General features: G+C 44.9%; 1 protein-coding gene across 1 annotated transcript; it reads right to left on the reverse strand.

Moving 5' to 3' along the window:
* Positions 1-2215: 2215 nt before the first annotated feature.
* IGSF1 (immunoglobulin superfamily member 1) lies at positions 2216-17962 on the reverse strand. Its single transcript, XM_030846518.2, has 20 exons — positions 17781-17962; positions 15312-15430; positions 15149-15175; positions 14451-14735; positions 13811-14098; positions 11631-11915; positions 11097-11390; positions 10366-10644; positions 9909-10029; positions 7946-8016; positions 7817-7849; positions 7145-7435; positions 6606-6884; positions 5706-5993; positions 4652-4939; positions 4173-4460; positions 3693-3980; positions 3295-3573; positions 2776-2899; positions 2216-2620 (listed from the first exon to the last, which is right to left on the reverse strand). Exons 2-20 carry the CDS (start codon positions 15415-15417, stop codon positions 2485-2487), a joined length of 4050 nt encoding a protein of 1349 aa, XP_030702378.1. The 5' UTR covers positions 15418-15430; positions 17781-17962; the 3' UTR covers positions 2216-2484.
* Between the last annotated feature and the right edge of the window lie 8448 nt (positions 17963-26410).

A 26410-nucleotide genomic window follows, 5' to 3' on the forward strand; every position in this document is an offset into this window, starting at 1 on the left:
GAGATTCTGTACTGGGTTGGGGACTGGATCACACCACCTTGACAATCTTTGTAGCTCTAAGATGCTGAGGACAAAGATGTGACCCATGGACAGAGGGTAATTTACATTTGTTTTTTAGAACTGAGGAGAGGATTTTTGGCCTTTGTTTCTGGAGTCCCAGAGACAAATTCTCCTCTCAAAGGTCCATTCCACCCTAATTGAGAGTCCATTTCCCAGAAATTACTTGATGCCGAGCTGATTAGAGGCCAGCCAGGGGTAAAGGGACTGATTCCCATGGCAACCAGGTTAAAAAAAACATACCATGTGGAGCATTGTCAGCAACAAGCTACGTTTGCATTATAAATAGATATTTAATTCATTGAAATAGCTCCGACAGTGAGTAGGAAAGTTAAAGCCCAAAGCCACTCTTTAAGTATTTCACAGTTAATTGACAACTATTTTTTTTCTCTTCTAAATCATGTAGAACTTGGTTCTCTAAGTGTAAGAATAGTATATGTGAATGCTTTTAGAAAACCAACTAACAGTCTAGTGTCACAATATTTCTCACTACTTGTTTCTCATTTAAAGATTTATCAGAATTTTCTCTTATTGCACGGGTATCTCTGTTTGACTCTTTGATACTGGAGACCCCAGGTTCAATGTCTGGATTTCACAAGTCTTTTTCTATCATTTTTGCTTCATCTTCATCCTGCTTTTCTAACGCAGAGGTTTCTGTAAATTTCAGTCCTTGGCCCTCTGCTCTTTTCTTCCCATCTCTCTTTCCCTGAATAGCTAAAGCAATCAAGTGATCACTTGCTAACTTGCACAGCCCTACCACTAGGCTTGACAATACACGCTGGAATATCCAATGATTGGAAAACAAAATCAGACCTGATCAAAGGACTTCTATCCTAAAACCAACGACCAAAACCAGGCCTCCCTCCAGTGTTCAAAATGTACAGCTTGCTTGGGGGTTAGGGATGGAGAGTTTGAAGGCAGCTAGTGGTGTCTGGCAGAAAGCAACAATTAGGTTTTCCTAAATTCAAATGTAAAAGCATTTTTGAAATGAATTTTTAGAAATACTATAAGAAATTAGTATATGCGACTAATAGAATCTCATCAAATGGAAATCAGAGTGAGACTTTGTACTTCTACATTCCAAAGAGCTTAATACAAATTAGTCTATAGTACTCAAGAGTGTTTCATTCTGTAAGGATTAAGGGAAATGTGATGCATTTTTTTCATTAAGTTGCTGGGTAAATAAGCTTCCTGATATAAGAATATGGGAGTTGTTTTCTAAATTTTATCGTAACCAAGGATAAATAACTCACTGTGTACAGCACCCTTGTACATTGCTCTATTGAACAGTGATAGCTTAGAATTAAACAGTGTTGGGAGGTAAGGAACTTTAGGGTCAGATGTGAAGGGGTTGTGACCTCCTCTAGGACCCATAGGTCAGTTCTTCTGAGGTCTTGAACAGGTTTAAGGAATTAGGTAAGCCCCCTTCCCCAATACAACCCTCCTAATGTGTACTGGATTCCCACCCATGCGGCAAGTTGCATGCCGATCCAAGGAAAGAGATCAGGGGCTCGGAATGCGAGCCAGCCTCCATTTGGAATACTGGGAAAGAACACTGGGACAGGACACTGGGAGGTCTCCTGCTCTAAACCAATCACCTCACTTGCTTACTCACTCTTTGAGATCCCACCACCAGAGAAAACAGGGCTTTCTTTAGGGAGGGGCAAAATATTCAGCTTTTATCAACCTTTCACACTTAAGAGTGAATTAATGTACACCTGTGGTTGTTAGGTAAGGGCCACAAAGCACACTTTGCCGATCTCCAAGTTCTGTAGTGGACTAATCCTAACACTGGAAAGCAGGTGTACTACAGACCTAGAAGTAACACAGTAGAAAGTATGTAACTTCAGTGTTTGCCCTCCTCAGGCTCAACTTGGAGAGAACATTGCCATTCATTCATTCTTCCATTCATTCAAAAATGAAATGGAAGGATGATGGGACATTCTGTTCAGTTACCATGTCCCAAACCAAAATGGACATTTTGGAGCCTTCCCTCCTCCCCGACCCCATCCTTGAGCTCCTTTCTCTGTACTAGCAGCGCTGTGCTCTCTTATTCTGCCATGGAGATCAGCTCCAATACACCATTTTTGCTAAGTGTTAAGTGGACAACAAACCAATGGAAAACCACTGCCATAGTTTTTGCAGTTAAATAGTGAATACTCTCTTTATTCAGAAGAATACATTTTTAATAGAATTTCATGCACCAGTAAATCAGTACAGTGAGGAGTTACGAGGGCAGGGACTCTCTCTTCAGGAAACATCTCACCCTGGTAGAGCTCTCAACTCCTAAAATCCCCTTGACCTATCTCAGGTGATTAGTGGCCAAGGAACAGTAGATGGGGTGGACTCCCAGGGAAACCAGCCAGATTTGCAGGTCTCTGAGGATAAAAAAAGAGGAGAGGAAAGCTCTTGCCAAGGAGGTGATTATTATATTGGGACTGGCAGTTCCACTGAGGTTCCCTGAGAGATCGATGAGGGAGAGTTGGTATTGGTGCCCAGGTCTCCTTCTTGGTTACACTCTTCCAAGGCTATGGTCTGGTCTCTTCCATCTGTCTCTGAGCCTCTGTGTAGAGAAAAAGACATGACTAAGAGAGGATCCAGAGCCATCAACCTGAAAACAGGTTGCATTGTGGGACTCAGATTCTAGAGGAGCATATGTACCATTGTTTTAACAGAAGCCTCTGGGTTCACAGAAGGAGGCTGACATAAGGCAATTACCTGGTTCGGAGTCGAGGCCACTTCTTCCACTCTATGGCTAGCACCACCCCTAAAGCTACAACCACCACCACGATCAGGGTACTTCGGACAATGTTCCCCACAGTGCATTCCTGAGCAGCAGGCCCTGTGGTGATAAAAGAGCAGAAACCAAGGCCATAGAGATCAGTGCATGTACGCTCCCCTGGATCTCTTGTTGCCCCCTCATCTGGCCTCCTCCGGGGTTCACTCGGGAACCATGTGTTGAGACTGCAGATGGGGTGGTCAGAGGCAGTGCTTATGCTGAGGCAGAAGCAGCCCTCCTTTTGGGGGGTGGAAGAGGCCTTGAAAGTATCCTTCTCACTATCTTTGAGTGAATCTGAGGTTCCACCTCCTTACCATCCCTAGGAGAAAGAAAAATGACCACACTTGAGGTCTCTGATTCCAAACCCCTCCCCCTCCATGTTTGGCCTGTCTCCATGGAGACTATCTCTGGGATCCCACGTATGTCATGCCAGAACCATGGAGGGATTATCATCTCACCTGCTGCCCCCACCAGCTCCAGGGGATCACTAGGCTCTGACCAGATATCAGGGTAGGCCTGCAGACGGTAGCTGCAGCTATAGTTTCCAATGCCCTTTCCTTCTACGTTGTTGATGACAAAGTCTCCATCCTCTGAAAACTGCTGAGGCGCTTCTTCTCCATCATGTTCCAGGACAAACTCCACACCTGGCAGGGGTCCTCTGCACTGAAGGGTGATATCCTTTCCTAGCTTGAACACAGTGCTGGGCGAGGCTGACAGGGAGGGTTTAGGGGGCTTATCTGCAGCCAACCAGGACACAGAGTTAGAAATGGCCTTGAACCCAGCCCTTTACCCCCTTAGGGCTAACTACTAAGAAACTACAAAATCTAGACTCTTGCTGAAATCTCCAAGACCTTACCAGTCACCCAGATCTCCAGGGAGTCACTGAGATTAGAAGCTGCAAAGGGAGCAGAATCCAAATAATAAACACAGCTATACATCCCAGAATCTTCACTGCTCACTGCTGGCATCCGGAAGTCAGCCCTGTACCCTCTTGGCCTCTGTTGCCTTAAGGGCTCTTGAGTACCCTTCTTCAACAGGACAAATGTTGAGTCTGGCAGTTCCCCTTGACACTGAAGAGTCATGTTTTCTCCAGGGGCCACCATGGGACCAGGCTGGGCTAATAGGCTGGGTTTGGGGAGCAAACCTAGAAGAAATTGACTCTTGGTCATAGAGAGGTGGCCACTTTCCAGGGCATCACTGGAGTCTCAATAAAGAGGAGAGACTACTGCTTGCCTCTCCTTGAGCTCTTGGAAAACCGTTTACCGTTTCCCATGAACCATCTGACAGCTTACTCACTCTTTACTCCCCTGCTCACGCCAGAGCATCTTCCCCTTACCTGTGACTATAAGTTCCAGGGTGTTGCTAGGCTGTATCTTGATAGGGCTGGTCCAGTCAGGATGGTAGCAGCAGCTGTAACGACCTATGTTAGCACCAGATATATTGGTGATGGGGAATGCCCCATCATTACTGATGGATCCCCAGAGCTGCACTGAAGTGGCTTCTATTTCTTTGTGCAGAATGTACCCTACTCCGTGGACTGGCCCTTGGCACCAGAGAGTAACATTCTGCCCCATGGGAACCACAGAACTGGGCTCAGCAAACAACCATGGCTTGGGGAATGTGTCTAGGAAGAGACCAAAGATGGAAAGTGGTTAGTATGCAGACTTTTCACTCGCTGAATTAATCCTTTATTTTTCTCCTTCCAGACACAACCGTTCCCCTCCATGGCCTAGCCTACCCTTCCAAGAGGGATCACCCTCTCTAACCCTTATTCCAGTTGTCTCTGTCCCAGTCCCATGTCTTGTCAGTCCTTACCAGTCACCCAGATCATAAGAGGCTTGCTGAGATATGATCCCCTGTTTGACATAGTGGTCTCATAGTAGACACAACTATAGTTCCCAGAGTCGTCTGCTCCAACAGCGTGGAGGGGAAAGTCAGCCACATTCCCTGAGGCACTCTGAAACTGTAAGGGAACCTGGGTTCCCTCCTGCAAGAGGGCAAACCTCATGCCCTGGAAAGTCCCTTGGCAGCGCAGGGTCACATTCTTCCCAGGAAGCACCACAGGACCTGGCTGTGCCAGGAGAGTGGGTTTGGGGTAGAATTCTGAAATTAAAGAGATCACAGCATGAGAGAATCCTGCCCCTGACATTCTGAACATTGTTTTTTTAGTGTTATTAGAAGAAACAATATATGCTTATTGTAGAAAATTAGAAAATACAGAAAAAAACCTATGAAGAAAATACAATTCTACTGCTCAAAGATAACCATTCTTGCTACATTTTTATGTATTTATTTCCCATTTATTTTTTTGTACATGGCCATGTCATTGTAGCTCTAACTATTTGCATAATTGGGCCTACTATATGCACAATTGTGTAGTTTAATATTTTTCACTTTATGTTGTAAATATTTTCCTATGACGTTAAACAGCCTTTGAAAACTATCATTTGTAATGGCTGCATAATATGCAGTAGACATTTCAAGGTCTCCGCCATTTCTCTGAGGGCCATCCAGCCCACCAATCTCTGACAGCCCAGCTAAAGAAAAAGTGGACATTGGGCCTAAAGCTCAAGGCCAAGCCACAAAAAGATTTCAGAAATAGGGCAACATGTGAAACACCCCCATCTGCCTCATTTCTTTCCCCAGACGTGAATTATTTTCCTCCCTCTTCTCCTCTTTCTCACCTTCCTGTATTAGTGATCATATAAGGCAGCTGCCTTACATGGACTGTTTACCATGTGTTAGGCACGGTCCTAAGCACATTCTTGGTGACTTTTAGAAGGAGCACTTCTTCCTCTCCCACTGACAGCCCTCCCGCCCACTGTCCCAGAGTCAGTACCACCTCCACCTGCATTTCCCCACTCCTGACCTGTCACCACGAGCTCCACAGGGTCACTGGGCTCAGACCAGATAGCAAAGTCATAATAGCGGCAGCTGTAATTCCCTCCATCACCAATGCCCACCGAAATGATCAGAAAGTGGGCTGCACTGGCTCCCGGACTCGCCCAAGACCTGTCACTGGACGCTATTTCACTTCCATCTTTGTAAAGGATAAAGCTCATTTGCTGGTGGGGGGTGGAGCAATTGAAAGTCACTCGGGCACCAGGAGTGACCACAGGACTGGCCCATGTCTTGAATAAGGGCTTGGGGTACATTTCTAGAAGGCAAAAAACCAAACACAATACAAAACCAAATTAAGAGAGAAGAAAGATTGCTAATATAGCAAATATTGGTTCCAGAAAGCTGCTTTGTTTCCTATAGTATTTCATTCAGAAGAAGGTGCATTTAAAAGTCAAGGCAAAACCACTTTGCAGATGAACTTTTCACAGGGACCCCTCACCCCACCCCTCACCTCCTCCAGCCGAATCCTCCCTGTCAGCAGAACAAGCAATGGAAGCTAGCTAAAAGGGTGAATTGTCACTGGGGCTCTGCTGATTCCCTGAGCCTCAGTTTGCCCATTTGGACAAGAAGGGGAAATGGTACCTGATCCACCTCCTTTGAATATTTGCTCTATAGCTAAATGAGATAATTGATATGAAAATAATTAGAAAAATTAAATCACCCTCTACAAACCCCAGCTATTAATAACGATTATGGCTATTAATATCGTGCAGCCAGAGGCCCTGGCACTCCCAGCGCCACGCCTGCCTGGCTCTAAGATTGGACACAGGCTCCTAGGACCAGCAGCAAAGTTTGCTGTGAGGAGAGGAGTGTCTGACCCAGAGCTTTGCTTCCCCACTCCTCTCTCACACACCCCTTTCAGCTCTACCTTTTATGACAAGCTCCAGGGGCTCACTGGGCTCAGACCACTTGAAGGGGCGCTTTTCAGTGTGAGTGCGGCAGCTATAATTGCCTTCATCTTTATCCTCCATTCTTTGGATTGTAAAGAAGGTTTCTCTCCCAAGGGCACCAAGTTGCTGGACAGGTTCCTGCACTCCCTCCTTATACAGAGCAAACCCCATGCCTGCCAGCCATCCTTTGCACCGGATTTGCAGTTCCTGGCCCCGAACTGGGGGGGAAGCAGAAATGACAGGTTTGGGGAGGATGTCTGGAAAACAAAACAGGGACACTCGGAGTCACTTTGTCAGCAAAATAGAAATCCATCCTGGACTGGCCTTTGCCTCTTCCTGTCAGTCTTCTCATAACTCTGTTCCCCACCCCTCCCCCCATTTCAGTGCCCCTCCTCTCCTACAGGCAGCAGAAGCCCCTTGGGCTCTGGGTCTCTGAGCATTCCCCATCCCTAGGAACAGTGCAGGAGTCCCAGGGGCACTGGGGATCACTCCGTGAGGACCCTCTGCCTTTTCTTACCTGTCCCCACCAGCTCAAGTGCCTCACTGGGCTCTGACACAGCCATCTCCTCCCACGAATGGCAGTGGTAACTCCCGGTGTGGCTCTGGGTCAGGGCTCCAAGGGGGAAGGCAGCCCGGACCTGCTCTGAGGCCGGGCGAGTTGCAATCCACCCGGTCCCGTCCTTCAGCAATACAAATTCCTTAGTTGAGCCAGAAGGGCTTCTGCACCAGAGGGTTAAGTTCTTCCACGGGGCCAGAGGGAAGTTGGTCTCTGCCCACAGCTCAGGCTTTGGGGTTGGCATGATTATTTCTAGAAACAGCAGAGTTAGTGAAGCCATCCTCCCTCACCCTCACCCTCCCCTTTTCCTTGCCCTTGAACACCCTCCCCAGATCACATTGCCCACCTCCCCTTTCAACCTCAATCCAAACTCTTTCCTTCTCTCCGCAGGTGCTGGGGAAAGGGGAAGCTGATGTCTCAGCTGAGGGTCAGAAAAATGCAGAAGCTTGGGGGAAATTTTGCAGGCAGAAAAGCAGAGTTGGAGGCTGAGTTTTGCCAGCAGCTTTAGCAAGTGCCCCTTCCTGGCTGTCCTTCCCTCCCAACCAGTCACTCCCTGGCCACTGACACTGACACTCTGTAGTTATTTCGGATCTCCAGGGAGGAATGTCCCAGTCTGGAGCAGGAAAAACTCACCAGTCTCTTCTGTCAATACCCCATTGCACAGTCCTGCAAAAGAAATTGCTGCCAGGGCTTTGTCCCTTCCCCCACGGGACTTCACCCCGGCCTTCTGCCCAGGCCCCTTCCCCACCCCCTTCTACTCACCACAGCAGAGAAGAGCTGTGAGTATGAAGAGCATGGTGACCCCTTGAGCTGTTCCCAGCAACCAGGCTTCTCTAGCAAGACCAGAAAAGAGATGAGAGGAGTTGCTGGGATTAAGGGGAGGGCGGAGAGAAGGGGGCGGCAATTTATGTCATTGGCTTACTCACCACCCAATAGGGATTGGATATGGCCAGGATAATGGGATATAATCTTTTCTGACATGGATGACTTTTCTTTTTGAGGGCCTCACCACCTACAAACCTCTTGCTCTTTCATGACCCACGTGCCCCCCGCCCCCTCTACCATCCCCAGACAATATCAAATGTCAGGTCCCCAAGGCCCCTGATTAGGCTGTTGCTGGAATTGAGATGTCAGATGTGAAAATGCCTTTGTAACTCCAGCTCTCAGAACCCCTGGAGCTCAGTGTAATCGGCAGCTCTGGGTGGTGGGTGTGGGGGTGGAGGGAGAAATCTTGGGGGTTCCTCAGTCATCAAGTTTAAGTTTGGAAGCAGTTTTTATTATGGCAGTATTGGTCCTCCGACTGACCTGCCTCACCTGCCTTTGTTATGGAAGGGTTGCCTAGGCAGCAACAGTGAATTACCAGAGGATTGTCAGTGCTGAGCTAAGCTTGCCAGAGAGTGGGATCTCTCTACCCCCACCCAGATTATGACTAGAAATGTGCAGCATTTTTAGGTTATGGGTCCTGTAGAATTAGATTATACTAAGCCAAAATTCATTTGACAATTTTTACTTAGAAAACACTGACCCTCCTTCCTGGCCAGGAAAACATGCTTTTCAAGCTGCATTCTCTGAAGTCTGGTTTCCAAATTCATTCTTTGATGCAGTGGACCTGGGCTGAGGTGGGGCACTTGAAGCTACATTTTTTCTAACCCCTGGCTTGAAGGTTACCCCAGTGTATGTGGAACTCAGGATAGGTTCTGTGGAGAAGTAGGACTTGACCCCCATTGAAAGTTTTTGAAAGCTCGAAGGGTAGTGGTTTTGCAGAAAGTTTAGCTGGCTCTCTCCTCATTACCCAAGCACTCTGTCCCTCAGATCCCAGCGGGAAACACAGACACACACAGTCATAGTCATCATCCATTGTATATTGAATACTCCCAGGCACACGAAGTCCTGTGATCATGGTGGGGGAGGGGTACAGCCAGGATCACAAGGTGGGGGAAAGTAAGCAAGGCGTTTGGGAACAGAGGCCCCACCAAGCTAGGAGCTGTCATTTCTCTTCTCATTTTCAGGCAGAATAGCCTGAGCACAAGGCCGTAAGGATCAGGGAGAGAAGGAGATGACCCAGGGGACACAAAAGGATAAAAGTAAATGGCAGGAGAACCTGTTTGGCTTGACATTTTATGGGTCAGAGGAAGCAGTCTGATTCCCTGGCCCAATCCATTCCCTCATCAGATGCCCACCCAGGCTAAGGCTATATTCTCAGAATGCTCTGCACAGTGGTTGGGGGCCAGAGTGGCAGAGAGACTGGCTTCCATAGCAGCTAGGATGGACTACAAGTCTTGCTAGCCCTTGAGAGCTAGGGGTAAGGGTGAAAGTTGGGATGGGAGTTAGATAACATCCTGGGAGACAGGACAGCATGGCTCCTTACAAAAAAAGTTCAGTTGAAGTTAATGTGTAAGACATCAATCATCTCTGAGAGGCAGGGTGGCTTGGGAGGGAGATTTGGGCACCCTCCTGGGGGAATCAGTGAACAAGGTTCTGATTACTTCTCCAGGCTCTGAGAAATATGCATTTCTCCACCCTATGGCTTGGGTGCCGACCCCTCTGTGAGGTGAAAGAGAAACTGCTGGAATGAGAAACTCTTATATCTTAAGCCCAGAAGGTAGAGGATACAAAGGGTCCCCCCCTGTGGCTTGTCTCAACTGGAGTATGACCCATTCCTGAGTCTCTGGGGAGCCTGAACTCAGCTAGATTGAGGAACAGGGGGTTGGGACAAGACAGTTACCTGATTCTGAGTCTCCGACACTTCCACCTTATCCACAGCTCTACCAACAGCAAGGCAAAAAGCTGCACGATTAGGGACAACCTGATAGCCTCATTCAGAACGTAATTCCAGGTGAGAAAGCCTGTGGCCAGAGAAGACCAAAAGCAGGGACCTTGATGGGGACAGGGACTGTTGAATACATTCATGGGGGGAGGGGGATCTGGTTACTGCAGGTGAAGGGAAGTTGAGACAAAAGTGGCCTTATTTTCATGAAGAATAGGACCCTTGAAAGTATCCTGCTCACTGCCTTTGAGTGACTGTGAGACCACTCCAGAGGAAAGATGCCCAAACCCAAGGGCCCTGACTTACAAGCCCCCAACTACCCTTTCCACATCCTTCTGGGCATTGTTCTGGGATCCCAGGGGTATGATGGCCAAAGCTGCGGAGGGGGCATCCCTGTGAAGAGTGTTCCTCTCACCTGCTGGCCCCATCAGTTTCAGAGGCTCACTGCGATATGACCAGATGTTAGGATGTGCCTCTATGCGATAGCTGCAACTGTAGGTCCCCGTGCCTTGCCCTTCAACATTACTGATGATGAAGTCTCCATCCACTGAAAATTTGGGGGATGTTGCTCTTTCTTCCCATTCCAGACAAAATTCAAGTACTGGTTGAGGTACTCGGCACTGAAGGGTGATGGCCTTTCCTAGCTTGAACACGGTGCTGGGCCAGGCTGACAGGGAGGGTTTGGGGGGCTTATCTGCAACCAATCCAGAGACCAGAGTTAGAACAAATGACTTTGAACTCAGTGCCTCCTCCCTCAACAAATGTTTCTCAGGTCCTTATTTGGTCTTCTCTTTTTTTTCACTTCCACTAGATCACTGGCTTCAAAATTTGATTGTGCATCAGAACTCCTTGGCCCATTCCTTGAGTCTCCTAGCTTCAATCAGAAAGACCCATACCTGTAAGTTTCCCCTGGTCTTAAGGAAAATAACTTTTCTAGGGGTCACAATGGAGCTTGTCCATGCTGAGAGACAGGGCTTGAGTATCAACCCTGGGAGAGAAGGTACCTAAAATTTTTGGAGAAAATTCTACACCACCCTCCTAGTGTGTTTTTCTTTGGCCCATAAATCCAAGAGGGTACAGGGCCACCAGCTCCTTCTTATAACACTGTAATGATGATTAAAACAAACAATAGTTGTTAGCACTTGCCTATAACCACAAGCTCCACGGTGTTGTGTGATGACATCCTGATGGAGGTCTTCCAGGAGAGGAGATAGTGGCAGCTATAGATGCCAGCATCACTATAGGTCACATTGTTGAGGAGGAATGACTCATCATCACTGATGCTGGTGGTATCCAAGAGCTGAAGTGTTTTGTCGTCTCCTTTCTTATAGAGTGTAAGTTCCACTCCATCCACTGGCCCTCGACACCACAGGCTCACATTCTGACCCATCTGGACCACAGGACTGGGCTGAGCAAGTAGACAGGTCTTCGGGAAAGTGTCTAGGACAAGACCCAAAATATAAAAGGCTAACTGTCTGACTTACCCCTCCCACTACTTAGGGTTCTTTTTCTCTTCCTCCTGTCCACCCTTGGCAAATCCCATCCTAAGTCCACTTACACAAATTCTGCTCCTTCCCCCACCGTTATCCCTGGCTGCATGATTAGGTTCTCCAGCAGGCCCTGAGCAAGTTGTACACCCTTAGCCCCTACAATAGGTCCCATTGCATCCCCTTCTCTTACCGGTTACCCAGATTTTCAGGATATCACTAAGGAGTGAACCCCTGTGTGACCCATCATAGTAAAAACAGAGGTAATGTCCAGCATTGTGGATTTTCAAAGCCCCGAAGAAGAAATATGCCTCATTTTTTAATGGTCTCTTGTGGTAAAAGGACTTCTCCAAGTCTTCACGCCTTATTAAAGCAAAGGTCATTCCATAGATTGGCCCTTGGCACCTGAGATTCAGGCTTTCTCCCGGTGCCATGATGGGCCCAGGATAGGCTGTCAGAGTTGGTTTGGGATAGAGTCCTAGAAAGGGAAGAGACCCTGAGTTAGATGTAGGATGATTCTTCCTTATTATATTCTGGTTTAATTTTCCTAGTTCCCTTAGATAGAAAGTGATAGCTGAAGTTTACCCTCTGCTCCCTCTTCCTTCCTTGAATCTCTGCCTCTTCTAGGAGGCAATCAAGGGTAAGTTCACTTATGCCCCTTCCCTCTCACCAGACTCTATCAGCTCCACTGAGCTCTAACTATGTGTAGGGTGTGTCTCAGCGGAATATCTACATTTGTAATTCCCTGTATCTTTAGGTCCCTGAAATGCCAAATGTAGTTCTTCAAACCACCCAAGAAACCAAACTTCTGAAAATGACTTTTATTCCATATTCATAAAGCATGAATGCTACTGCAGTATTAAGGATGGCTTTTGAACTCATTAAGTTCACAGAGGACACTTCCCACAGGGGATTGAAAGAGGCCAATAAGGAGGGATTGGCCAGTAAGTCTGCAACCCAAAGAAACCTCTGTTAATGGGGTCACACCCTCATTTCCATGTATTGTTCCTCCAAAGAGATTAAACTACAAAATAGAGGGCAAACCTCACTCCCAAACCACTCCTTCTTACCCATCCCAATCCCAGGTAGGCCCACCCACCCATTCTTGGAAGGATCAGCTCTATCATATGCTCATTAAGCATTTAGGATGTGTCAGGCATCGTGTAGGTCGAGGAATATACAAGTAAAGAAGATAGACACAGTCCCTGTTAGCCAAAAGCTCATGGCCTAGTGGGGGACACCAGCAAACAGGTAACTGCAGAAGTGTGTGTTAGTGGCATCTACACTGGAAAGGCATTCGTACAACAAACATCCATAACACGCAGTTCAAACAGACAGGCTTTTGTTCTTTGATCCTCAATAAAAAGCTATACTAATAAAATTAATATCTACCATTTATTGAGAACTTATATGCCAGGCACTGTACATATATTTAGGCAAATCCTCACAACAACCCTGTGAGGTAGGCATTATTATTATACCAATTTTGCAAATGAGAAAACTGAGTCACAGAGAGGCATCATACAGTAGATTGGATAGATACTGTTATTCCATTTTAGAGTGGGGGAAACCGAAGCACAGAGGTGAAGTTACTTGCTCAGTATCACACAGGGAGGCAGTGTCAGAGGTGGAACTAGAAACTAGGATTACTGCTTCTAAGTTCAGGTACTTTCTGTGGCACCACAGCTTTCCCCAAGCCTATTTAACTTGATGAGGGAACTAAAGCAAGTGTGGCCAATTCTGTCTAGAAGCATCCGGGCCATGGGGTGGGGGAGTGGGGGTGTGTGTCTAGTGTTTGGGCATTGTGGGGAGGCTTCTACTGTGTTTAAAGCTTGGTACTGCCTTACTGGATCTGTATATACAAGACTAAATTAATTTATAAAGTCATTTCTAAAATATGAACTATCACTTTCTTTGTCATTTTTTTGTTTATTTTTATCACCAGCACTAGCAACTCATTCTATTTTCCACACTTAAAAATAAAAATCAGAAATAGAATAAAAATACTTTAAATTAAAAAAGTCAGTTTACAAGACTGCAGTGGCAGTGCCTGGCACATATTAAGTGCTCAATAAAAGCCTAATGAATGAATGAATGCATGATTTTCGACAAATAGAGAACAACAAAGCTGTGATGAGCTGAAGCTGCTGGACATTTGGCTGGACTCACTCACTAGCCAAGTGATTGGCTCCCAAACATTTACCTCATAGCATGTGTGATTCTAATTTGCATCTCAGTAAAATGTCAAATGACTTTAGCTCATGGGCCTTGCAGAGAACTGGGCAAGGAAAGTAATGTCAGAAACGCTGGCTCATCCAACCATGATCCCGGGGACAACGATCATCAGACCCCAGCAGCCATAGCCACACCCACCTGCCACAATCAGCTTCAGGGGGTTGCTGGGCTCTGACCACAGGGTAGGGAGCATCTGGATGTGAGTGCGGCAGATGTAAACCCCTTCACTCTCAGGTGTCATGTTGGCAATGGAGAATATGGCCACTGTCCCCGTTGGGACTTGGTAATCCACGGGTTCTGCATATCCCTCTTTGAACAGCATGAATACCAAATCCTGCAGCCAGCCATGGCAGAGTATGTTAACATTACATCCAGAAAGAGGGGAGGTGTCAGCCTGGATCCAGAAAGTGGGCTTGGGCAGCTGGCCTGGAAGGAGAGAATGAACTGGTATTCAGGAAGAGCAAGGGGAGTGCTGCTCAGGGAGCGGCAGAGCGCTCTACTTAAATGAGTCTTCCCTGTATGACCCTTATTTGTCACCCCTTGTTCCCCCATCTAGGGTATCCCCTATGTTGAGAGCTTGCCCTCTAGATCTGTTCCAGAGTCTGTGTCCTCACTCTGCATCTATAGAGACTAGGCACTTATTTACTAACTGTGGAATGCATGCATTATACATGCATGCATTTGAGGCAAACGAATGAATTAAACCCTGCTCTGGGAAGGCAAGGTTCAGTCCCAGGAGCTGGAGTTTATTCTTGATTATCTATCTCTGTCTTCTTACCTGGTGCCTCCAACTCTAAAACTTTACTGGGCTCTGACCAGCCCGTCTCCTTCCAGTAGCAGCACCTGTAAAGACCTGTATTGGACTGAGTAAGGGCACCAATGGGGAATGAAACTTGGAAGGTCTTGTGGGAAGGGCGGATCCAGGTCATCTGTGTCTTATCTTTCAGCAACAGGAACTTGCTTGAAATCCGAGAGGGGCTTTTGCACCAAAGTGTGATGTTCTCCCAAGGGGCCTGGGGGTAGTTGGTCTCTATCCACAGCTCTGGTTGAGATTGCATCATTGCTGTCATTCCCAAAGATAACAAAGATGTCAGCAGTCCAACCCTCTCCCTCCCATAACATGCCCCTCCAATGTCCCTTAAAATTAGCCCCAACCCAGATTCCTCCTTTTTTCTTCCCTTGGGGACAGGATGCATACTTTTATGGGGGTGGGATAGGGACCCCAAGATATTTGTTTAAGGAATTCAAGTGAGTTGGGGAATGAAGTGCAAGTCTTGCTTCCTTTCCATCTGAGACAAAGTTCTGTACTATTTTGTGGGAAACCAAGTCATGAAGTAAGAGGTCCTGATTCCCAGCCAGCTCAATCTGGAAATTGCCTTTGGGCTCTCAAGGCAGTTATGTCCAGGGCCATGGAAGCAGGTCAATGTCTTGTGGCCTTCAGGAAGGAAGGTACTTGAGGTAGCAGGACTCACTTACCTATTGGTGTCATACCCAGACTCAACCCTGAAAAGAGAGATTATGGTAAAGGAGAGCCCCTCATTGTTCCCACCCACCCTCAAACCTCAATATTCTCCATTCCCTCCCCATAGGGGTAACTATAACAGGTTCACTTGCCCTGCCACCACTTCCTTGTACTCACGAATGCAAAAGAGTAAGAGAGTGAATGTCCGCAGCATGGTGGCCCCTTCCCCTGGCCTGTCCAGGGTCATGGAGCCTCTGGAGTCCTGAAGGGCTGTGCCCCTCATCAGGTGGTGAGATCTAAAAGCAGAAGTGTTTTTACTCAGGGGACTGATCCTGCTTCGGAAAGTTTAGTTTGGATCAGTAAGTTGCACCTGACATCCCTCCCTTCCTTCCACTCCCTCACTGGCAGGCAGGGTTACTGGCTACTTCTTCTCTTTGTCCCTTTTCCTCACTTCCCCCTTCTCCCACCCAAGGTCTTTGCTGGTATCTACCATGTCAGATTTATTGAAATGTCTGTTTTTCCATGGGATCTCAGAGGCCCAGAGGCCTAATCCAGGCCAGCAGAAGCCACATGGTATGAGGGAGATGGGAGGTGTAGAGAGTCACCTTTTCAGATCCTTTACTCATACATATATATTTTTGTCTGAGTACTTCAACAACCTAGCAAAGGAAGCGTTTCTACCATCACCATTTTGCTGGCTAGGAAGCTGAGGCTTAGACAGGATATAATTTGCCCAAAGTCAAAAGATATTAAATTTCAGAGCCAAAATGCAAATCTATGTTTAACTCTAATGCTTATGCTCTAAAACCAGTATTTAAACTTTCAGAGGCAGACCTTGACCCCTTTCTCACCCTACCTCACCTGTACCATCTCATCCCATCCAGGCCTGCCCTTATGCAGAATGTCAGAATGCTTCAAATCTAATATTACTTTTATTTCTTACCCCCCAAAATCTCAAAGCCTCCATCTTGAGTAGGTGTTGGGGAATCAAGTTACTTGAGCTAATTGATATAAGATGCAAATGATTTATTGGCTGCCCATAATTTATAAGCATTCTTGTTCATTGCCCCTAAGGAAAAAAAAAGAATTGCTTGAATTTCAGGGAATATGGCAAAGATATGTGAGTTCAGCGAGGCCTTCTCATTTTCTTGAAAATCACTATTGACCACAGGCCCTACACATCCATAAGTAGACCCCTTACACTCTTCTGCCTCTCCTACCCCACCCCCTGGACCCAGAGTATCCTTTTGCCAAGGAAAGGCATATGCCCATCACACAAACTCAGGCTAACTCCCTTCTACCAACTCTCTACTCAGAGCCTGAGGTTCTGGCTGTTTAATTCTATTTCAACACAGTGGGATAAAGGCAGCTCTCAGAACAGAAAGCGGTGATTTTGCTTCCCCAAACTGATCCTGATCTTGAAGTCCCTAACTTGCTCCAGTGATAACACTAGGAGGGATGAAGGAGCAGGAAAAAAGAGGCAGATTCAAACACCTGGGCTGTAGGAAGCAGGTGGACCATCGGAGATCCAGGGAAGCACGGTTTCCCTTTGCATTTCTTACTTTGCCTTGAAGGATGCTCAAATTACCCTCTCTGAACTTTTCTTATCTATAAAGTTGGGGAGTAATATATACCTAGCCTTGTTGTTGTGTTGAATCTGAGACAATACATGTACAGTGCCAGGCACATAGTGAACATTTCATTAAAACTTGGCTATTTTTCTTCCCAAAGGGGGTATTAATCTGGTATAGCACCCTAAAGATCCTCTTTCCATCTCACCTCCTACAGACTCTTGCCCCCACTCCTCTTAGGGTCAGGCCCAGGCCCAGGCTTGGGTGCCACCCTGTTGCTTTTGTTCCCCTGAGGCTTTAGGCCAGAATTTATTGGAGGAACTCAGGTTTTACTGCCAAGGGAAAGGTTCAACCTGGGATTCTGCCAGGGAATGCCATCTGAGATTCTAGCCTTGCCACTTAGACCCCTAAACCAGGGTTTCGCTTCCTGGGGGCTTGAGGGGAATAAGGGAAGCTGGATTTCTCAGCATGGCTGACCCCTCCGCAACCTACTAAGGAAACTCTACCATTTATATCCAGCCAAAATGATGAATCTTCTGTCCAGGGAACATTGGAAGGAGCTGCAGGCTTCAGGTTAATTGGCCACGCCCATTTTTGGCCTTTCACACTCCCTCCCCCACACCGCCAACTTCGGCAGTCTAGCCTTTTCACCCTTCCCTTCTACTCCACCCCAAGCACTTTACACACCCTTAGGCAGCGCCGCAGTGCTTTTGAGGGTGACAAACCTGAAATGTCTAATGGCTCGCCCCCTGCATAGCTTTGAGGGTTCCAGGAATCAAAGGGGTTGGGCTCAGCGGGGTGCCGGGTACATGCTCCGCTAAAGGTTTGGAGGGAAGACTGAGAAGGAAAAGGAAAGATATCCACAGCGCCCAGAGATTCTCAGCGAGGCACGGCTGGGATCGCGGAGGGAAGGAAAAAGGGAGGGATGAAGGGGGTGGGGGGGAAAGACTTGGGAGCATTTAGATTTACGGCAATTAATTACATCAGGGAGATTATTTCGGGGTTTTGTTTAGGATCTGATGGGCAGTATTTAATCTTCAGCCACTGGACTATGCGCTCATTTGCAGGTACTTACGGTAGTTGAAGGCCCACTCCGCTGTTGGAGATTCTCCAGTGAGCTCCTCCAGATGCAGCAAACTGCCCGGCAAGAGAAGAGCAGTCTAAGGACAGCCTCCCAGGCTCAGGGCCACGCCTCCCTCTCTCTCCCGCCGGCTCTGCCGCTCCAGCCTCCCCTCCTCCCTCTGCCAGGCTCTGGGAGCCCACCTACACTAACTCCCTGACACCTGCAGTCCTCTGACAACCGGGATTTCCACGCCCCTCCCAGCTCCCGCCCCTCTCACGATTCCCTGCAGAGGTTGCTGGAGCCAAATTCAGGCCCCTGCCCCCTCGCCTGTCGCTCAGAGTTTCATTGGGTCATTGTATTCTGGAGGGGAGAGGGCCAGCTCTCAAGCCTGCCAAAGCTGTAGATCCCTCCTCTTCAGCTCCCCAATGCCTTTAAAGGGATCTCAGATCTTCCTCTGCCCACTTAATACCCCACGTAAGCATAAACACCACCCCACCAGGGTTTATATGCCTACTATGTGCCTCTGAGCCCTGGGCATCTATTATTTCAAATCTTCATAGCAACACTGCAAGGTGTGTTACTTCCCTCAATTTTACAGATGAGGAAACTGAAGCTAAGAGAGGGTTAAGTAACTTGGACAGCCTTCAAAGTCTAGCTTGGACTAAAACCCCAGGCTTTAGAGACACACAAATTTGGATTTCAGTCTGGTTCCACTATTCAATAGCTGAGTGACCTCAAGAAAGTGAGTTAAACTCTCTGAGTCTCAGTTTCCCCATCTGTAAAATAAAACAACAGAAACTATTGCACAGGCCTTCGATGGGATACTGTAAGTAAAACTTACAGCATAGTAGGCCTGGTACATGGTAGGTGCTCAGTAAATGGTAGCTGCTGCTGTTGCTACCACTACCAGCACTACTACTATCATTAATCTGTACAGCTTTCCACAAATGCCCTAGAGAAACATGATTTCAATGATGTAGATAACCTTTCATAAATTTAGTTAACCATGAATGACTGTTTCAAATGATTATGTATGGATAAGATACTAACCGAAGCTCCTGACATATACTATATGATGGGATTAAAGCATAGCATCCAGTGGACCCCCAGATCAATTGATTGTTGTAAGAAATAGCCACATTTTTCTTTATGTACAATTTTTACATTCATAGAAGATTAAAAATTATCTAAAGAACTGATTCACTTTGTTATAAAGCAGAAACTAACACACCATTGTAAAGCAATTATACCCCAATAAAGATGTTAAAAAAAATTATCTAAAGAAAAAATACTGTGATTTGAGAACAAGCTACATAAAAATAAAGTAACTGTGCTTTTAATAGGAAAATTGAATATCATATCTTCATGCATCAGGGATATCAGCTGTGGCTTCCTGGCATCCTCTGTTCCTACACACCATTATAAAGTACACATTATCACATAAGAATAGAATAACCATATGAATATAAATAGGTATTTTAGGGGCAAGTTATTTAACCTCTCCAGGTCTTAGTTTTCCTATTTGTAAACTGGGGATAATAATTGTACTTAATATCACACAGAGTTTTAGGTAGGATTGAATGAAAATCCCCCTGTAAACTACTACATAGTGCCTGGGACACAGCAACCAACCATCCACTAATTCAATACACGTTTGTTGAGTATTTTCTTTGTGCCACACATTGTTATAGATGCTGACAATCCAGGGAGAATGGCAGTTTCTGCTCTTAAGGAGTTTGTAGTCTGAGGATAAACAGTGATGGAGAACAAGTAGGAGAAAGCCAAAGAAGGGCGTGCCATGGGAATCAGAGAATTGCAATAGGAAAGACCAGCAAGTAAGGCATGGAGAACTGTAAGCAGTTTACTGTTCCTGTGTGCCGAAACCAGGGCAGTGGAAGTAAAGAAGGAGGAGAGAGCAAGCGTTCCCGAAATATTTAAGAGGTAAAATTGGCCAAACACAAATGGTTGTTTGGAACACTAAAGTGAAAATTATTATATGTCAGGGTGGAAATATCCATGCCTATTTTCAAAACATTTGTATAGAAATCACTATGATGGTATTAGGCACTAAGTGCTTTATAAATATTAACTCATTTTATCCCAATCACAACACTCGGGGATAGTATCAGTCCCATTTTACAGATGAAGAAGCTGAAACTCAGAGCCATTAAGAAATTGCCTAAGGCCAACACAGCCAGCAAGTGGAAGAGCTAGGATTCGCATCCAGGCAATCTGTATATACAGTTCCACGGTCCCATGTTTTTTTTTTTTAATTACTTAAACCACTTTATTGATTATAGTATACCTATAAAAAAGGGTCTTATTTAGAAAATAATTCAAAATTTTTTTATGCAAAGTAACTGAAAACTTCTCAGTTCCTTCCTTCTTTTTTTTTTTATTGAGGTATAATTGATCCACAACATTAGTTTCAGGTATACAACATAATGATTCAATATTTGTATATATTGCAAAATGAAGTCCCATGTTCTTAACCACTACAATGCTCCCTCTGCATTGGAAGTTTGTAATGATAAAAGTAAAAGAAACCTTTTAATTTAAAATAAAGTTAGCATATGATCCTCCAATCCCACTCCTGGGCATATATCCGGAGAAAACTATAATTCGAAAAGATGCGTGCACCCCAGTGTTCATTGCAGCACTATTTACAATAACCAAGACATGGAAACAGCCTAAACATCCACCAACAGATGAATGGATAAATGAGATATGGTATATATAGACAATGGAATATTACTCAGCCGTAAAAAATAAGAAATTATGCCATTTGCAGCAACACGGATGGACCTAGAGATTATCATACTAAGTGAAATAAGTCAGACAGAGAAAGAGAAATATCATGTGATATCACTTACATATGGAATCGAAAAACAAGATCCAAACGTACTTATATGCAAAACAGAAATAGACCCACAGTGGTAGAAAACAAACTTATGGTTACCAAAGGGGAAAGGGGTGGGGCAGGGGTAAATTAGGAGGTTGGGATTGCCATCTACACACTACTGTATGTAAAATAGATAACCAACAAGGACTTACTGTATAGCACAGGGAACTCTACTCAATATTTTGTAATAACCTATAAGGGAAAAGAATCTGATACATATATATGAATATTATATATATATTTACATAAAACACTGAATCACTCTGCTGTACACATGAAACTAACACAACATTGTAAATCAAGTATACTTCAATAAAAATTTTTTAATTTAAAAAAGTTATGAATGTACTTAGTAAAACAGAGAATCACCAATCAAATGGATTGTTAATAATGTAGAAAAGAAGGCAATGATAGCATCCTGCTACTCTCTGAAGTCCTTAGGCCGAAGCTTGTGCTTGCACCAGCAGCCAGAATCTAGAGCCCAGATTCCCCATTAATGCCGTGGAAGCCTGAAGAAGGTCCTGGGACTGTGTGGGTGAGAATACCACTCACTCTTTTTTTTGCTCTGGGTCACTGTAGAATCTTGAAAGGACTTATTATTCAGACTTCATAGAAGCCCCTCATTCAAACTATGGCTGGCAATTGAGATATTAGAAGCTCCATCTCTAGGCTACCTCTGTTAGTCTTGGACCTTGTAGCCTGCCTGCAGAAGGAGAAATATTCTCTGGCCAAGCTCCCTAGAGGAAATTTTGCAGCCCAATATTTATAAAGCTGGTGATAGAGGCCAAGAGAGACTGGGGCTATGACTTAGCTGAGGTGGAGTTCTTGACATTGGCTCTGCTGGCCTTCCCCCCACCACATACACACACTTCAAGACAAAGGTTGGCAGCGGAAGCAGGGCAAGCCTTTCTCCTCTCCATAACCTCATTTTGGAGTACTTCTTCATGGTGAGGTCTCCAGACGCTGCAATTGTTGCAAAGTACTGGGTGATCCTTTTGGTGTTCACAGTCTTTCCTGCCCTGGATTCTCAGCTATTTGGAGCAATCAAAACAGACAAAGAGAAACAAGCCCCGTGTGTGTAAACGGGCCCCCTAAGATGTCACCTGAGCCACGGCAGACACACACCTCCCAACAAATGTGAGACCACTCGGAGAGGCAGGGGCCCCGGGGGAGACCGGCATCACTGAGCAGGCTGGATGGGGAGCTCCAGCTTCCTAAGGCCTCACAGGCCTTCCTGCCCATCTCTCCTCAGCGCCGCCCCCCCCCCCCCCCCGCCACATCTTTGCATCACAGACTTTGTTCTCGGTACTTTCTCATTAACAAAACAGAGCAAGTGGCATCTTCCTCTTCCGCATTGGGGACAAAGGGCCACAGATATGAAAACACACTCCACCTTGGATACTTACATGATCAGAATAGACTGGTTTTCATGATCTGCCAAAGGGAAAAATAAAATAGAGATGATGGCAATACAGAAAGAGCTTCCTCAACCTAAATGTCCATCGAAAGAAGAATAAATAAAGAAGGTGTGTGTGTGTGTATTTATATAAATACACACACACACACACACACACACACACACACAATGGAATACTACTCAGCCATAAAAAAGAATGAAATAGTGTCATTTGCAGCAATATGGATAGACCTAGAGATTATCATACTAAGTGAAGTAAGTCAGAGAGAGAAAGACAAATGCCATATGATATCACTTAAGTGTGGTTATGTGATACAAATGAACTTATTTACAAAATAGAAACAGATTCACATAGGTAGAAAACAAACCTATGATTACAAAAGGGGAAAAGGGGGGGTGGGGGAGGGATAAATCAGGAGTTTGGGATTAGCAGATACAAACTACTGTTTATAAAATAAATAACAAGGCCCTAGTGTATAGCACAGGGAACTATATTCAATATCCTATAATAAACCATAGTGGAAAAGAATCTGAAAAAGAATATATATATATATATATATATATAAAACTGAATCACTTTGCTGTACACCAGAAACTAACACAACATTGTAAATCAACTATACTTCAATAAAAATATTTTTTAATAAAAATTTAAAAAAAAAGAAGTCTGGGTTTCTCTCCTGGTTTATTATTCTAGAGCTGGCTGATATTAAACAACTCCTCTTTCAGGAATGTTTTGAGAATGATCAGTCTTATTCTTAAAGGCTGGCCCTCCTCTGATTCTCCATCCCCTTAAACTGGTGAGATGTACAGGAGGTGGGGTGGTATGGGAACTCTCACTGTTACTGTCCTGGGAGGTGGTGATACCAGAAGGGGTATGGTGAGCCATACCCCTTTGCACTTTGACACCTTGAGCCCTGGGGACTGGAAAAGGGATCCTCCTGCAAAAGATTCAAAATCGCCTGTTACGAATTATGAGACAACTGTTAAACACAAGGTTTTATTGAGTACATACTATGCACATTGAAGTAGGGAGTGTGGTTGAGTGTAGAGGCAGGATTAATGTGATTTGTAAGGTCTAAAGACTCTCGGCCTAGACAGAAGAAAAGAGCAACTGTCTTACAAAAGCTGTATTTGGGACCAGAGGAGTGCTAGAAAAGCTTCAAGAAGGTGGAGCTTAAAGGAAGTGAGACACCAAGGACCATGTACATGCACAGGTTTGTCTGGGGAGCCTTTCTCTGTAATTAAGTCCAGTCTAGGATGATGAGATTTTTTTAAGCTAAATTTGTGTTATAGTAGTCCAACCAGGAGATGCACAGGGCAAAGGTGGTCTCCTCCCAGTGATGTGCTGGAGGCAGCTATGGCTGGCTCAGGAGAGCTGAATGTATGCATCTTGCCTTAACCCAGCGTTTAGTAACATCATGTTGGTAGCTAAAAATTGGCCACGGCCATAGAATTTACACCACTGAACAAGCAAATGCTACAAATCAGGTTTTTTTTCCTCAGAAAGCCGTTAAACATTCACTAACAAACCACTTTCTTTCTTTTTTTTTAACATCTTTATTGGAGTATAATTGCTTTACAATGGTGTGTTAGTTTCTGCTTTATAACAAAGTGAATCAGCTATACATATACATATATCCCCATATCTCCTCCCTCTTGCGTCTCCCTCCCACCCTCTCCTATGCCACTGCCAACAAAGACATGAATGGATGCTCAACATCACTAATCACTAGAGAAACGCAAATCAAAACTACAATGAGGTATCATCTCACACCAGTCAGAATGGCCATCATCCAAAAATCTACAAACAATAAATGCCGGAGAGGGTGTGGAGAAAAGGGAACCCTCTTGCACTGTTGGTGGGAATGTAAATTGATACAGCCACTATGGAGAACAGTATGGAGGTTCCTTAAAAAACTAAAAATGGAACTACCATATGACCCAGCAATCCCACTACTGGGCATATACCCTGAGAAAACCATAATTCAAAAAGAGTCATGTACCACAATGTTCATTGCAGCCCTATTTACAATAGCCAGGACATGGGAGCAACCTAAGTGTCCATCGACAGATGAATGGATAAAGAAGATGTGGCCCATATATACAATGGACTATTACTCAGCCATGAAAAGAAATGAAATTGAGTTGTTTGTAGTGAGGTGGATGGACCTAGAGTCTGTCATACAGAGTGAAGTAAGTCAGAACAAGAATAATAAATACCGTATGCTAACACAAACCACTTTCTTCCAGTTTTATGCTTTAGGACAGTGATTCTCAGTGGTAAACAGGAACTACCAAGAATCCTGATAATTTTCATACAATCTCAAGAGAATGATGAGCATTATAGCGCATTCCTCCTCCCCCCACTTTACTACTGTGGTAAGCCACCTAAAGGCTGAGTTAGATCTCTAGAGTATTTGGTGCACACTAGAGGTGCTAATATGTTTTAGCACTCCTCCCAACTCCCCATTAAGTCTCAGCCATGGAGTAGACAAGAAAGGAACTAAGGTGGCACTAGACAAGTAGTGCTCTGGGACAGTGAGGAGGCCCAACCAGACAGATTAGGTTCTAACAGTAAGACCTGGGGTAGGGGTGTTGAGGTTTGGAGGTGGGAAGTACCTTCTTTTAGAGATGGAAAGGGAAGCTGGGGCCCATCCACAGAGTTTGGGTTTCAACTTATCCAGGATTTCAATTATTAAAGGCACAGTTTGGGGCATTAAGTCACTTCCAGAAGCTATAACTGAGGGTATTTTCAGGACTGTGAAGGAAGATTCCAAGAATAAATCAAATGCAAGTGATGAACCAGAACTGAAACTTATTTAATCAAAACATTCATTGTGAGCCATAAGCCATGGAGACCTGCATGATCAGGCTTCTGGATGCCTGTCGTAAAGCAAACCAACAGTGTGATTGCCTAGGTGAATTTAACTTAAGGTTAATGGGTGGATAGAGAAAATGATGTTTTGTGGTGTTCCAATCTAGCAGGGCCACAAGGTTCTGTTTGGCCTACATACCATTTACCAGGAAGGTAAACTATTGCCCCACTGTCCCCAAATAATAATTCTCCTAGCATCATAAGATGCCTTTTATTTATATAAGAAACAACAAGAAGAAAAGATGTGTGTGCTTGTATGTTGTGTGCATCTGAGTACATGGAGGTAAGAGTTCAGGGATAGACTTATAAAATGAAGGAAGCCTCTGAGGGTGGGCTGCAAAGTGTTTCATTGTCCCCTTTTCCTATGTTGGATGAAGTTGATGGCCCCAGAAGGAAAGAGGTGGGCTCAGCCCCACTGCCTTTGGTGGGCAGGCAGAGTGGCTTTGACGAGCAGTTTAGGTCTGACACAGGCAGGATGCTTTAAAGTGCCAGTGCCAGGAAAGCTTTTTTTTTCTGCTTCAGAGTCTGACTTGCCTCCAGTGTGTCTAAATTGTAGAAATTTTCGGGGGGCTGGGATATGAGGAAGAGAAGGGAGGTAATGTCATTCGGGAGCTTTTAATCAGTTGTCCAAAGGAAAGTAAAGAAGTCAACAATTGGGTTCTTTAAGCTCCATTTATTGTATGATTAACAAATTATATTAATTAAAGTTAAATGGAGACATATAAACTGCAGGAGCAATACAAATTAGCAATTTAAAAACACATCACTGCAACATCACCCACTGTTTACAATCTGTTTCTAAAAATATCAGTTTATAGGCAATCATTTCAATGTACATGCATCTCTTCCAGTTCTACTTGTTTTGTGCTCTAAGATATGGTCAAATTTTCTAAAAGATCCAAGTACCCTTGACAGAGGGTGGGGGAAAACTTTCTTTCTCTGAACAAGTCTGTTAATTTCCTATAGTTTATTGCTTTCACATTCATAATAAAATTATTTTTTATTATTTTATCTATCATATTCCAATGTTTCCCTATCCCACCCACTACTATTATCTTGCTGTATTCATATCCTCTTTTCCATTTATCCCTCCCTCATCCCTTCCCATTTTTTAAAACTTTTTCTTCTCCCCTTCTCATGTAGAATAGATAGATGATAGATAGATATATAGATAGGTATAGATATGGATATAGATGTAGATATACACACACTTAAGGGCAAATCGGTCAACATTACATTTGTACTTCATTTTCACTAATTACCCTGGCAAAAATGAAATTAATCATAAAACTAAGATCTACATTCTATTAAGAAACAGTTTTGTATATCAATTTAGTCACTTATCTCAAGGAGCACACTCTCCCTGGGCTGCAGCTGTTTGCAGAAAAGCCAGTAGTTTTGGAGTTTTGCTGACAAATCCCTTGAAGTCATCTTGATTGTCAAAC

The sequence above is a fragment of the Globicephala melas genome, chromosome X (assembly GCF_963455315.2).
Source record: "Globicephala melas chromosome X, mGloMel1.2, whole genome shotgun sequence".
NCBI lineage: Eukaryota > Metazoa > Chordata > Mammalia > Artiodactyla > Delphinidae > Globicephala > Globicephala melas.

What these genes read in the sequence shown, in the direction of transcription:
- IGSF1 (XM_030846518.2), bottom strand. Translation starts at nt 15,417, where the DNA reads ATGAGGGGCACAGCCCTTCAGGACTCCAGAGGCTCCATGACCCTGGAC. An exon ending in CCTGAAAATCTGGGTAACCG is followed by an intron (nt 11,391 to 11,630) that starts GTAAGAGAAGGG and finishes GTCTTGTCCTAG; the next exon opens with ACACTTTCCCGAAGACCTGT. An exon ending in CCTGGAGCTTGTCATAAAAG is followed by an intron (nt 5,994 to 6,605) that starts GTAGAGCTGAAA and finishes TTTGCCTTCTAG; the next exon opens with AAATGTACCCCAAGCCCTTA.